The following is a 15,264-nucleotide window of genomic DNA, read 5'->3' as shown; positions in this document are numbered from 1 at the left end:
CCTGGGGTGCGGGCAAGGGGCAGATGGGCCGGGAAGGGCAGAGGACCGATCCTCTGAACGCGCATTTCATCCTACCTCCACCTGTGGGTTCCCAGGCTAGGCCTGCCACCGACCAGCTGCAACGGCTCTGGATGACTCACTTGACCCCTCAGAATCTCTGTTTCTCTTCATCACAGTGAGAAGCTTCGCCTAGAAGATCTCCAGGGACCTTGTGAACTCTTGGAAATTGGGCTGTTTTGAGAGGCTTGAGGCAGGAAGAGACTGGGGTAGGGAGGAAATCAGACCTCTTCACCTCTCCAGGGATGGGGCTGAGCCAGGTGATATCATAATGGGCATTGCCCATCCTAGAGAGGGAATCAGGGTGGGGTAGGAGCAAGAAGGCTGTGAGGGAGGGAAGCTGAGAGGTCCTCCACAGGAGGGGGGTCGCAGCAGCTGGGGCACCTGCCGAGCTGTCTGGGAAAGGGGATTGGGTGGTCACTGATGTATTGCAGGAGCCCCTGGTAGGTAGAGCCCACCACGGCATCCCCTAGACCCCACTATGTTCCTCTTTTCCCATAAGACTAAGACCCCCATCAGCACCTACAGTGACTCCTACAGGGATCCTACCTCCATCAAGGAGGGCTATAAGGACCCACCTCTGTGGGCCTGGGAAGCCAACAGGTTTGTGACTCCGGTAAGTAGCGAGCTGGGGCGGGGGTTGGGGGGCAGGCAGCCCAGAGTGTACAGCTGTGGGCATCTGGATCACTGACAGTGTGTGGTTGTCATTATGTGTTTGTAATTATTGTAGCTTTGTGTGTGTGTGTGTGTGTGTGTGTGTGTGTGTGTGATTCATTTGCTTAGGCATGGAATTTATCATGATATATATAAAGTAGTACGAGATCCTGCCCTCATGATGACCTCCTACTCCACCAGGGTAGGAGATGGGGAGAGATAGGTGATAATCAAGAAATAAATAAGAGTTTTGTAGATTGTCCCAAATTGTACATAAATCGGGTACTGGAAATGGAAAGTAACCAGGGAGAGCTACTTAAATAGAAGTAATGAAAGAGGGTTCTCTCTTTCAAGGTGACATTGAGCTGAGACTGGAAAGGTGAGTGAGAAATAGCCATGTGAAGAACTGAAAGAATAGGGTTCCAGGCAGAGTGATCAGAAAGTGCAAAGGCCCTGAGGCTGCCTGTGGGCTCTGCCTACAGGAATGTTTTTATGCATGCTTATTACAGTCTCCTGTGTCTGTACTTGAAGACAGGTGGCCAAGTGGGGCTTTGCGGCTTTCACAAAATGGAGAGATCTGTAAGTCTAATTGTGACTCTGCCCAAGGGAGTTTATCTGTGTGTACCACCCAACAAAACTTTGCTGAGTATTTACATGTGTCAGGGACAATGTGGTTACAGTGAAGGGCCAAGCCATGCCTTTGAGGATCTCTCGGCAAAAAGTGAACAAAGTAGGACTGCCCAGTGTGGAACATGCACCAGCAGAGGCTTGTGCTGGTATAACAGCCAGAAAGCCACTCCTGGGACTTGAAGGGCAGGTCTGCTAAGAGATCCAGAAGAAGGACACTCGAGCAGAAGAGGAATGTGAGACAGGGCAGCCCAGGGGCAGGGACCCACCAGGAACTGAGAACTGGAGCAGAGGGAGAGGCCAGCCCTATGGTAAGAGAGAAGCCTGCAGACCATGAAGGGCTTCAGGTTGTGTTGAGAAATGTGGTCATAATGGTCCAGCCTTTTGAGCCTGGGAGTGTCATGCTTGGATTGTGAGGGACACACTCTGGCCACTGTGGCAGGAGATTGAAGGGGCTGGAGTTGAGGGCAGAAAGCCCAGTGAGGTGGTGAAGGATGAGGGAAGAGGATATAGGTGGGAGATAAGGAGAGACTGTAGCAGTGAAAAATAGGAGAGTATTTTTGAATAGGAGACTATTGTTATACTCTCAATAGTACTCTCCTACTGTTGAATAGGAGAGTCTTTTTAAAATAATTTTTATAATTACAAAATAAATATATGCTCAATCAGAAAGTGGGGATCACTCAGAGAAGCACAAAGAAAACGGCCAATAATTCTCACTACCCAAAATAACTACCGTTAATTTATTATTATATGCCTTTTCAGGAAGCAAATATTTTTTTATGAAGGTGGTGTCATATTGTATACTAATATTTTGAATCTTGCTTTTTTCACAAAACCATATATCAAGTACATTTTCCTGTGTCAAAAATATTCTATAATGTAATTTTAATGACTATAGTATTTTATTTTATGAATGTACCAAAATATGGTTGAGGAATCTTATATTATCAGAAATTTAGATTATTTATAAAATTTTGCTAGTATAATTATTCTTGTACATTCTTTGTATATATCAACTATTCCCTTAGGATAAATTCATAGATAGAAATTGTTGAGGGAAAGGATATGTGAATCTAAAAACTTTGCATATACACTTCAAATTGCTGTGATAAGGGTTATAATAAGCTACATGCCCACCAGCAAAAGATGAGAGTGTCTGCCTGCTTTTCCAAACTCAATAGGAGGGAATTTTTAGGAAGCAGATAACACACCTTGGTCACCATCTAGATATAAAGAAGAGGGGAGAGGTTAAGAGGACTTCTGGGTTTTGGACTCTGGAAAACTGGAGGAAGGGCAGTGCTACCAACTGAGATTTGGAATTGCAGATTAGAGAGAGATTAGGAGTTCATCTGGGGACAAAAATATTCAAGGACTTCCAGGAAAAGATGTCTGCTGTGTAGCTGGATATACTTATCTGAAGCAAAGGAAAGAGGTTTGGGCTACAGACATGAATTCTGAAATCAACATATAGGTGGTAGCTGAAGTCATAGAGATTGCCAAAAAAAGAGTAAGAAAATGGCCAAGGATAGGACTTTGGAGAATATCAATATTTCAGGAGTAGGTAAAGGAAGAAGAGCCATAAAAGGAGACAGTGATAGGACGAAAATCATAGAGAAACCAACAAAGACAGCATTATTAGACAAAGCTCGGTGTCAAATGCTGTCAGCACAGAAAGGGATCTCTTGGATGTAGTAACACTTAGCCGCCTGGCTAAACAGCGTCAGCGACTGGAGAGGAATGAAAGTCAGATAGCAGTGGGATTAATAATGAAGGAAAAGTCTTCCGCTTCTGGCAGTGTGGTGGTCTAGAAACTCTGAAGGGCCCTCCTGCTTCCAAACAACTAGGTCCTGCATAAAAATTAATTTTCATTTTGTTTTGGACTGTCAGTGGAGATGAGTAGTAAGTATACTAAGAAGACAGGATTGCCCCGAGGACAAACGCCACTATTAGTACTACAAGCAGGAGTTTAAGCCTTAAGCTAGCTGAGAGATGGAGCAACTGAACCAGAAAGTCCAGTGATCTCTGGCTCCCTTCCTCCCCGCTACCCCAACACACACACACACACACACACACACACACACACACACACACACACACACAATGAATGTATATCTTCTATGGTGGAAAATATCCTCAATGTAGGTTTCCAGTTATCCTTAGAGTATGGTCAGTCAGATCTGAGCTCACAATAAAAGACGTAAGGAGACAAACCACCCTATGACAGTCAACAGAAACAACAAACAGCAGACTTAAACCTCCAAGGATGTCAGATATTGGAAATAATAGTTAAAGAACACAAAATAATTATGAATTTTTCTGAGCAAAATGTGAACTCATCAAAATGAGGATGCAACAAGAGATTATATTTTTAAAAGAATGGACAGATTTTTTAAAGAAACAAAATTTTAGAAATAAAAGATATATGTGTTAAAACCAAAACTCAAAAAAAATTAAAAACAAAAACAAAACTCAATGGATGGATTAAGGAGCAAATTAGACACAGCTTAAGAACATCAGTGAAATGAAAAACAGAGCAGGGGGACTTCCCTGGTGGTCCAGTGGTTAAGACTCCACGCTTTCAGTGCAGGGGGCACGGGTTCCATCCCTCGTTGGAGAACTAAGATCCCACAAGCTGTGCAGTGTGGAAAAAAAAAAACAGAGCAAAAGAAATTTCCCAGAATGCAGCACAGAGAGCTATAGAAAATATGGAAGAAACATTAAGCAATATGAAAGAAAGAGAAGATCCCACACACTACTCGGGGTTCCAGAAGGAAAGAGCAGAAAGGAGAGTAGTCATTATCTGAAGAGACAAAGGCTCTTGATTTTCAACAACTAACAAGAGAAATGAATCCATAGATTCTTAGGTAACACGTGAAACTGCACAACACCAGCTTAAGAGATGACCTTAAAAACATGCAGAGAGAAATTATTTTCAATGTGTCTTTCAAGAACAAAAGAAAGATAAAGACACAGACAAAAACTAAAATATTTACTACAATAAGACATATAATAGGGGGCTTCCCTGGTGGCACAGTGGTTAAGAACCTGCCTACCAATGCAGGGGACACAGGTTCGAGCCCTGGTCTGGGAAGATCCCACACGCTGCTGAGCGGCTAAGCCCGTGCACCGCAACCACTGAGCCTGCGCTCTACAGCCCACGAGCCACAACTACGGAGCCCACGTGCTGCAACTGCTGAAGCCGTCGCGCCTAGAGTCCGTGCTCCGCAACAAGAGAAGCCACCGCAATGAGAAGCCCGTGCATCGCAACGAACAGTAGCCCCCGCTCGCCTCAACTAGAGAAAGCCCACGCACAGCAACGAAGACACAACACAACCAAAAATAAAAATAAATAAAAAAATTTAAAAAGACTTACAATAAAGGAACTTCTAAAGGATACACTTTGGGGAGAAGGAAAATGATAACAAAAGGAAGGTCTGAGATGCAAGAAGGAATAGTGAGCTAAGAAACTGGTAAACATGAGATAAATTTAAACAAACATTGTCCATAGAAAATAATTATAATAATTTTTAACTTGTAAAATTTAAAGAAAGAACCAAAATATTAGAAAACAATATCATGTAAATTGTATATTAGAAAACAATATCATGTAAGGTACAAGGATAAGAAAGGAATTTTTACAAAAACTGTCATTATTCACAGATGATACAGTTGTGTTTATAGAATCTACAAATTATTAGAATAAGAGAATTTAGAAAGTTGGATGAATTTAAGATAAAAAGCATATTTAGGAAGCATAATCTTAAAATATATATATCATTTTAGCAACAAAGAGTGAGAGTAAATAGAAATAAATCTAACAATGTGTGCAAAACTGTATGGATAATATTATAAAACTTTGAATACTTTAAAAGAATACTTAAATGAAGAGGCATAACATGCTCATGAATAGGAAGAGTCATTAACATAAAGATTCCATGCAATTCTGATTAAAATCTCAACAGGAGTTTTTGAAGAATTTGACAAGCTGTCTCTAAAATTTATAGAGAAGAGCGAAGGCCCAAGAACTAGCTAAAACACACCTGAAGAAGAAGGGGACTTGCCCAGTCAGATATTAATATTTATTACCAAGCTATAGAAATTCATAAAGCATAATATTACTGTAGGGATACACAAATTGATTAATGGAATAAAACAGACCAGAAATGGAGCCACACATATATGGAAACGATATACAACAGAGATGACTGAAAGTAAAGCTATGGGAAAAGATGTTTCAGGCTTGGGGTGGCATTACAAATCTGTGGGAGAAGATAGATTACTCAATGAGACAACTGGTTATCCATGTGGATAAAAATTAAATTTATCCCCTAATTCACACCAAACCCCAAAACAAATTCCTGACAGATTAAGGCATAAATATGGAAAGTAAAATTGTATAATTTTAGAAAAAATTATGACATTATCTCCATTATCTTAGATTATGGATGGATTTCCTAAGTCACAAAAGCACTACATAAGAGATGAATAAATTCAACTATGTTAAAATTAAGAACTTATGTTCATCAAAAGACACCAAAAAGAAAATGAAGTTACAAGCCACAAACTGAGAGATGATAATTGCAACATGTAACTGACAAAGGAATATGTAGAATATATAAAGAACTGTAATTCTCTGGGTTAAAATGAACACGTTTTGACTCCTTCCTAAAACTCCTCAAAAACTACAATAAATGCATACTTAAGACATAAATTTGCAAGAATAGTGAGAAGGAAGGACGATGACAACAAAATTACAGAAGCTGGAAAGTGTGATAAATAAGTAGTAACTGACACAGCAGATCTGAGAAAGCTGAATCCAAAGCCAGCAGTGGGAAACACAAGACATAATTCAACTTAAAACTGCAGAATTTTTAAAAGGCTCAGAAATTGGTAATACTAGGTTTCTCTGGAACAGAAGATGGGACAGGACCAAGGCTGAAACAATAATGATTTGAAAGCTAAGAAGCAATTAAACCCCCTCTTCTATTCCACGCCGTAGGGTGACTGCTCGCCCATCTCTGCAAAAGTCAAAAGGCTTATATTTTGGCAAGGATCTCAGGACTGGAGATTCCAGTTAAGGTCAGGGTACCATACTGAAAACAGATGAACCTCCATACGCTGAATGCTAACCCCCCAGCAGCCCTCTTCTCCACTAGGTTCTCAGAACAATGGCAGCTAGGTCACTACTCTCAAGCCAAAGACTGAAAGAGTCTCTTCCAAGGGATCTGATGAGCCCAAGAGAAAAGACCTACAGATACTGACAGAGTTTGCAACAAATAGTCTAGCCAGAGCATCCTACAATGATGCCCACCCACAGCTCAAAGCCTCCAATGAGCCTTTTTAGTCTACTCATAAACATGAGCAGACAGTCAAAGATTACAGACATCTGAGGAAAGCCTCGAATGGAAACACTGAAGAGTCTGTGAGTTCTTCTAAATGATTATTTGTGTGTGTGTGTGTGTGTGTGTGTGTGTGTGTGTGTGAGCATGTCTGAGTGTGTATGTATAGATGTACATCTGTCTATGAGTGTATCTGGGCGCACAGATCTATGTGTATGTCTGGACGTGCATGTGTTTGTGTGTATGTAAAACTCAGGGGAGTGCTAAGTCATGGGGCCCCTCCACCCATATGGAGTATGACTGTGTAGGATCTGCCCACAGAACAAAACCTCAGCTGGGCACGGAGGATCCAAGAAGCCCCTCAGCTGAGGGGTTTTCAGGGGAATAGGAGCACTAGAAGCAGCAAGGTCTCATCCCAGGCCAAGAGAAGCCTCTGCTCTTCAGATCATAGGGATGAAATGCAGTGCAACAGCATCATCCCAGCACCTTGCTGCCCACTATGATGAGAAAGTCCTTTCTGGTGTCTGACTTTGCTGGGTGTCCCACCCCTGTAACCCAGCTGCCTTTTCATCCCAGCTGCCTACAGAGACATGGGCCCACAACTAACTTGGCAATGTGCCTTTAGCTGAGGACAAGGGGGCCCTTGATCTGGGCTTCTACAGACCCAGCCAAACAAGGGGTGTTGGGATAAGATGAGGTGAACCCCAAGAAGCAGAGGGGCCCAGAGCCTGAACCAAGATCAGGGAAAAAATCAGGATAGGATGTGGACCAGCACAACGTAAATGTCAGGGTCAAGGGTAATATTGGTGTCAAGATGAGAGCCACAGCAGAATTAGGGTCAGGTTGGAGTCAGAGAATTAGATTTTAAAGTAGGTGCCCCTCTGGCCCCATCCTTCATCTCCTTCAAGGTGCCAGATTCACAGAGAGCCCTTCCTGTCCAAAACACCTGCCTAAGGTAGCCAGCTCCCAGGGCAGCCAGCCTTTCCTGAGGTTGTTCCACGGGCCTGTTGCTCTGTTGGGGAAGACCCAGGCCCTGCTCCCAGGCAGCACACAGTCTGGAAGAAAGAGGACAGGAACACCCAGCTCTGCCCTTATAGGTCCCAGTCAAGGAAAGAACAGAAATGAGAAGAACATCAGAAAACCACTCTGACTGAGGGAAAATGTTGGGTTCCAAGTCCGAGCCTTGGATGGAAGAAAAGGAGAAAAGGGTGATTCAAGCAAAAGAACTATGCAGAGGGAACCAAGGCTGGCCTGGGGATCCCTCTGGTATAGGGAGAGGGTTGGGAGACCCACCTGGGCTAACCTCAATAGGGCCTAAATCTAGGTCCAGCTGGATACCAAGGCTGGGGTCTCCATGCACCTAGCCATCTTCTCCCCTCTCTCCTTGCCAGGGCCTGACTCAGACTGTGCCCCGCCACGTGGATCCTGAAGCCCAGCAGAAGACGATCAAGTGTGCTGTGCAGGACTATAAGAGTTCTATACCAGGCCACCCCTACTTGCCTGAGAAATACTGGCTCTCTCAAGAGGAAGGTAGGGCCTCACCCATCACCCAACTGTGACCCCATTCAGTGACCCCAACAAAGACCCTACACCTGAACCCAACTTGACTTCTGACCTCCACCCTGATCCTATACAAACCTTATCCCCATCCTCGACCAGGGCTTCTTCTCTAATTACCCCCATTCCAGCTTGATTCCCAACCACCTGGCCTGACCTTGACCCTGACCCCTGACCCTGGAGGAGGAGATCCAGGCTCTGCCTTTTGGGAGCTCCCAGTCTATGCCAAAGAATTGGAAGAGGCCTGGGCCTTATCCCTAGAGAGAGGGAGGGAGCATTAACCTCCTCCAAATAAATTCCTCCATGTGTATTCCAGTGCTATCTCCTCCCATCTTCTTAGTGACCCTGCTCCATCAGGTTCCCTTCTCTCCTGCATCCCTCTGCCTCACCACATCTCTCTCCCCTCAACCTGGAAGCCTTTTCTAATTTCCTCCTGTCTAAAAATTCTCTCTCGCTCCTCCCCTTCACAACCAAGATTCTTGGAAATAGAGTCTATGTCTCTACTTCCTCACTCCTTATGCCTTATGAGAAATTATCTTTCTCATTTGGTTAGGGGTTTATTATGTCTTCCTGTACATTCCAAAAGAACAGAGTCTTGTTTTATTTAGAGCTGTGCCCCCTCCACCTAGAATAGCAGCAGGCTTCATAAGTATTTATTGAATGAATTGATGATTAATCTTCAGTTGAAATTGGGAGTCTGCATCTCCTACACTCATGTTTAATGTTTATTAAAACTGATCTTGTATGGTTCTAATTACCTCATCCATGGGACTCTTCAGTCTTTTCCTCATGAGACCTACCCTATGTATTTCACTCTGACCACTCTCTCCTCTGTGAAACTCTTTCCTTCCTCAGCTTCTCTGATGCCTCAATTCCTGGGTCTCTTGTTTAATCATTCTGGAAACATGGGGTTCCTCGGGATGCTGATCGGACCCTCCTCTCTCCTTATTCCTCTCCTGAGACCGTTTAATCTAACCCACATCTTTAATTACTGACAACTCTAAGTGTTTATTTCTAGTCTTGTCCTCTTACCAGGATTCCACTTTCCTTTATCTGATTATGATCAAATTTACCTGAATGGCCCCAAACACTTCAAACTCAGTATGTCCAACCCACCAACCTAGAACTCCAAGTCCCAACACACTGTCCCACACATACACGCACCTGCTTTTACTCTAGGGCCCCTAGAACTCCTTTCCTAATCTCTCACATGTATTCTTTCACACTGTTAGAGTGGTGGATCAGAGAGGAACTTACAGGACACTTAGGTGACTGGATGGGTGGGGCTTTGGAGGGTTTTAAGTAGAGAACTGTCTTGGTCAGATTCTCATTTATCGTAAGTGCCCCAGTTTCTATGTAGAGATCAGATTGTAGGATTTCAGAATGAGGCAGGAAGACCAGTAGGCTAATAACAATAATAAAAACAATAATAATAATGGTGATGGTGATGATGATGATGATCGTTTTCTCTGTGCCAGGCATTGTTCTAAATGTTTTACATATAATAACTTATTTAAATCTCACAACGACCCTATGGGGTAGATAGTATTATTACCCCCATTTTAAAATTAAGGAAACAGAGACAAGGTGAAATTAATTAACTAGATCAAGGTCACACACAGTTAATATCTGGCAGAGCTGAAATTTGAAACATAGGAGTCGGTCTACCGAGTCCATCCTATTAACCGTGACATTCTTGTCTCCTGGTTTAGGCACTGCAGAGATACAGGAGTGATATCATGGGGGACTGGAAGAAAGAATAGAGTCAAGTGATTTTAAGGAGGCAGAATAAGCAAACTTTGAGCCTGGATGTGGAAGATGAGAGGGAGGATTTGGGAGGAGGCCCGTTTCCAGGGTTTCCAGGTTGGCTGATTCAGAGAGGGTGGTGCCAGGATGAAAAGTGATCAGCTCAAAGGACCCAGGCTCCACTCAGAAGCTTGTCTTAGGTGGGATATAGGCTGCATCTCAGTGTCTAAGACAAGTATGGGGCCAGGCTGGGCTTTTCTGGCCTAAGGGAGATGAGTGAGAGTCCAGCTTTGTGCTGGGGATCAGAGGAAAAACATCTAAGGGGTCCCAGATCCTGGGGCAGAATAAGGAGTAATACTGTCTTATGTCTCCACCCCTATGATCAAGCAGACAAATGCAACCCAAACCACCTGTGCGGTAACCGGTATAATACATGGAAGATGGGACCTTACAACTGTACGGGCTGGAACAAATGTGCCACATACCTTCCTCGGCTGCCTAAGGTATCTACTGTGCCCAGCAAAGATGCCTGGGGCCTGGGACCACCCCCCACCCCCCATCTGCCTCCCAAACCACAGTGTCTGATATTTCACCATTAGTTTCTCATCCCTTTCCCACCAACAATGCTCCAAGGCCTTTTCCCATTTGTGAGACTAGGGTTTATATTTTCTAGGAAACAAGGGAGCTCAGGAGTGAAGCTGTGCTGGGCCTCTGGGTCCCAATCTCTGGCTAGGCTCTGTGGAGACATGGCTGGTGCGCACTCCTTGAGGCGCTACCTTCCTGAAGCTTGCCACCTGGCGCCTTCCCACATGGTCTGGCCAAGAAGTCATTGATAGGCTGAGTCTACCTGCTCCTCTCTCCCCTCCTTTGTGATGTGAGCAAGGACAAAGGAGGGAGAACAAGGCCATCCAGAGGCAGAGCAGATAGATACAGGAGAGTCTTCCAAAGAGATAGGAAGGAGTCCAGCCACGGCCCCAGGCATGAAGAAAGAGGGAAGATGTAAGGATACCAGGCAAGAGTAGGGGCTCTTAACTGTAGGTTGATGGCCGACCTCAGGTTGACCGAACCCTTCTGAATCAGAACTTCAAGAATCAGAATCAGAATTTTTCATAAGTTCCCCAAGTGATTCTGATGGGCAGGCAACACTGCAATATTGAAAAATCCCTATTAGAGAGACACGAAGACACAGCTACACAGAGTCAGCTAGACAAAGAAGGGTTAAAATCAGAGGCAAACGGTGAGACAGGGATATCAGAGGTGCAGGTCCAGACCTGGTCCACCTACAGCTCCACTTCCCCCACCCCCACCACCTGGGAGGCGGAGTAAACCGCGTTGCCCAGCGACAACCCCAAACACTCACAACGTGGGAGAGTAGGGGAGCTTCTGGAGGGCGGGAGAAGGCGCGGCCTGGGACTAGTCTGCGTGTTCTGGGGGACTAGTCTGCGTGTTCTGGGAGAACCCCCAAAGGAGGAACTCTTCCGGGTCAGAGCTTGAGGCAGCGTGTGTGCCACTTCCAGGAGGCCGGGATGGAGACAGTAGTTCGAGGAATGCCCTTGGTGTACCCTCCTAAGCCGGAGCGACTCAACGCCTACGGTAACGGATGGTGGGACAGTGGAGGGAAATGGGTAGGCCAGAAGGACAGAGGGGTGGAGACCCGAGGTACGGGGCGGAAGCCAAGGGCCCTGGAGAGGCTGTAACCTTGTCTCTGTTTGTGTCTCCATCTCTTCCTGTCTCTGAACTTGTCTCTTCCCATTCCTGTGACTCTGTGTCTGGGTCTCCCGGGCTCGGGGCCCGCGGGCGCAGAGCGCGAGGTAGTGGTGAACATGCTGAACTCGCTGTCACGGAACCAGCCGCTGCCAGAGATCACGCCCCGCTGCGGGTGTGTGGACCCGCTGCCGGGCCGCCTGCCCTTCCGGGGTTATGAAAGCGCTTCCTCGGGCCGCCACTACTGTCTGCGCGGCATGGACTACTGCGTCGCCGGGCCACCATGCACCGAACATCGCCTGCGGCTTTTGCACACGGAGCGGCCGACTGCAAGGTTCGCAGGGCCGCGCGCGCAGTAGCCGGGCCCCGCCCCCAAGCAAGCCCCGCCCCCAGAGTCCCCCCTACCCCAGCTGCGGACGCTCCATCCCGAACCACTTCTAGCTCTGACCTGCCTCTGTGCCAGACCTCACTCCGCCTCCAGCCCGCGCGGTCCGCTTACTGGCGTCTCCCTGTCCCGCCCTGGGGCCTCACGGCCTGAACGTACGGCTGAGGCGGGAGAACCTGCACGGAGATACCCGAGTTCCTGATCCTATCCCTCCTGAACTGGCCTCAAGGTCAACCTGGCTCCTGTACGTTTTCTGGAGGCTATGCCCGAGGGTTTCTTTGAGGAGCAAACTCCGCACACCGGTTTGCTCCCCCTTCCCACACCCGCCGGCCTCGCCCCCTACCTGGTCACCCGACCCTGAAGACGCAGGTTCTAGTTTGCGGAGTACCATGTGTCCTCAGAACAGTGTCCCCTATTCCTGGGCCTCGGGTCACCGTTGGTAATGGGCAGGGTCATCGCTGGGTTCTAAGAAGGCAAGGAAGTGGTGACCGCATTACCAGAAGGGCCCTGGCCTCCTCGGAGCCCCGCACCACCTCTGGAGGTAGACAGCCTCGCGTGTTATTGTGGAGGAAACTGAAGCTCGAGCGCTCAGCAGAAGCCCAGACTGCAACGCGGCCTTTTCCCTGCACTTGGCGTTAGACAAGGCTGGCTGAGCCTGGGAGAACTCCAATGTCCGCGTCTGTCTAGAGAGCTGTGAAAGGGGGAGGGAGATCCTGAACCCTGTCCCTAACCCCGTGGTGATACCCCGTCCCTCCCCAGGCTGAGAGAGACTGATTCATTGTGCAAAACTGGGTCTTATCCCTCACAAGGGCGTGGAGGAGCGAGAAAGTGCCTAAGCCTCAGAAACGTCGCCTCGTCGATAAGCTGGAGTAATTGCTGTCCCATGTTGAGGATCCGGGGGCTCCCAGGTCCTCAATGACTGTACCCCAACCCTCCCCAGAGTACAGCGTTCTCCGCCGCCCAGCCTGGGCGGCAGAAACGAGGCCTTAGGGGGAGAGGGACTTCAGGTGTCTTCCCAGAGGCGACGTTTCGAGGTCTTGAAGGGACAGGAGGCCTGAAGGGAGGATCTCCGAGCAGTAGGACTGACACCTGAAGTGCAGCTCAGAGTCTTGGTCTGGGTTGGGGCGTAGAGGGAAGTCAAAAGGCCCGACCCATTCCTGCCCACTGCTTCCTTCTCCAGGAGTGTATCGCCCTGCAAGCACCGGCCGGGAATGCAATGTGCTGTTATAACTCCCCCGCCGTCATACTACCCTTGTCCGAACCTTAGGTAAATCTGGCGCTCACACATGCAAATGCGCACCCACACAGAAGCTGTAACCTTGGCATGGCGGGGGACCCAGGGACTAGTTGGGATAACTGACCGCTGCGATGCACCGACTGGAAGATGACACCAGGGGGCGATGGTGCCATGGGGAAGTCAAAGCTGGCAACTAAATGAGAAGGCATGGAGGTGGCATTGAGGGTTTACATGTTGGCAGTGGGGCTTAGAGTCAAGAGATCAGGGCGTTAGGTTCAGGGCTTGAATTAAAGGGTAAAAAGTCAGTGTTAGGGAGCGGGTATTGGGAGTCAAAAATTGAACAGTAGAACCTGAGGTCAAGAGGTCAGTGTTGGAGCCTAGGGCCATTATTCGGGACAAAATGTTGGGATAAGATTAGCATTGAGAATTGGAGTCAGACGTATGAGGGTCCAAAAGGGCCGACCCATCTCTCACCACAGATGGGACACAAGTCACTTCAAGAAGACTGGTGGCCCCCAGAGAAACAACTACGTCGTCCACCCTGAGTTTGTGTCTGAGACCTATCCTGACTACCACCGCCGGTAGAGCCCAGGCTGGCCGGGCCAAGGGGGCTGAACAATAAATAGATTCTTCATCCTAAAGGCTGCCTCTTGTGTCCTTACCCAGCAGGATCTGGCAATGAGGAGCCAGTCACTCAGGCCTCTGCCAAGCCCCCTCAACTGAGATACAGTTTCTCAAAGTCATCTTGCCCTGAGCCCTCCCCACTCCATCATCTCAGTACTTCCCTTGGGTGGCCCTGAGTGCCATCCTGACGCATGGCAGTAGCCCTATGAGAGGCATGACCTCCTCCTTTCCATCCCAGAGCCCAAACCAACGGGCCCACCTAGCCATGCAGGAGGGCCCATCTACCTCCCAGCCTATGAGGGCCCCACAGCTGCCATTTCCCCAATATCCCCCAAACCTAGATGTCCCTTCACCCCCATTATCCAGTGGACCCAGAATCGCCCATCCTGCAGTCAGAGCCACGTCCCTATACTCAAAGCTCTTGATCTCTGTTCCCAGAGTCTCCATCACAGCGACTCCGAAGTCCATGTTCAGATACCCTTGCTGCCCTCCCCCACCCAAGTCCAAGAGGTCCAAAACAATTTTGGAGGGTTTCATGATCAAGAAATTACAAAACAAAGCCCTGCATCATCAGAAAGTCTACAAACAACAAATGCTGGAGAGGGTGTGGAGAAAAGGGAATGCTTTTGCACTGTTGGTGGGAATGTAAATTGATACAGCCACTATGGAGAACAGTATGGAGGTGCCTTAAAAAACGAAAAATAGAACTACCATATGACCCAGCAATCCCACTACTGGGCACATACCCAGAGAAAACCATAATTCAAAAAGACACATGCAGCCCCAATGTTCATTGCAGCACTATTTACAATAGCCAGGTCATGGAAGCAACCTAAATGCCCATCGACAGATGAGTGGATAAAGAAGTTGTGGTACATATATACAATGGAATATTACTCAGCCATAAAAAGGAACGAAGTTGAGTCATTTGTTGAGACGTGGATGGATCTAGAGACTGTCATACAGAGTGAAGTAAGTCAGAAAGAGAAAAACAAATATCGTATATTAACGCATGTATGTGGAACCTAGAAAAATGGTACAGGTGAACCGGTTTGCAGGGCAGAAGTTGAGACACAGATGTAGAGAACAAACGTATGGACATCAAGGGGGGAAAGCCGTGGGGGGGTGGGGATGGTGGTGTGATGAATTGGGCAATTGGGATTGACATGTATACACTGATGTGTATAAAATTGATGACTAATAAGAACCTGTTGTATAAAAAAATAAATAAAATTAAATTAAAAAACTAAAAAACAAACAAACAAAATAAAGCCCTGGGGGACTTCCCTGGTGGCTAAGTGGTTAAGAATCCGCCTGCCAATGCAGGGGAC

The 15,264-nt window shown here is 46.9% G+C and overlaps 1 protein-coding gene across 1 annotated transcript; it reads left to right on the top strand.

Annotated features, from left to right (window-relative positions):
* The first annotated feature begins 538 nt into the window (after positions 1–538).
* Positions 539–13,754, top strand: C6H9orf24 (chromosome 6 C9orf24 homolog). Its single transcript, XM_032635403.1, has 6 exons — positions 539–673; positions 8,072–8,210; positions 10,371–10,486; positions 11,501–11,576; positions 11,787–12,016; positions 13,253–13,754. The coding sequence occupies exons 1-6, from the start codon at positions 539–541 to the stop codon at positions 13,337–13,339; spliced, it is 783 nt and encodes a 260-aa protein (XP_032491294.1). The 3' UTR covers positions 13,340–13,754.
* The last annotated feature ends 1,510 nt before the right edge of the window (positions 13,755–15,264 follow it).

This window comes from Phocoena sinus, chromosome 6 (assembly GCF_008692025.1).
Source record: "Phocoena sinus isolate mPhoSin1 chromosome 6, mPhoSin1.pri, whole genome shotgun sequence".
NCBI lineage: Eukaryota > Metazoa > Chordata > Mammalia > Artiodactyla > Phocoenidae > Phocoena > Phocoena sinus.
The sequence above is the reverse complement of the archived record's forward strand: the minus strand, read 5'-3'. Positions and strand labels throughout refer to the sequence as shown.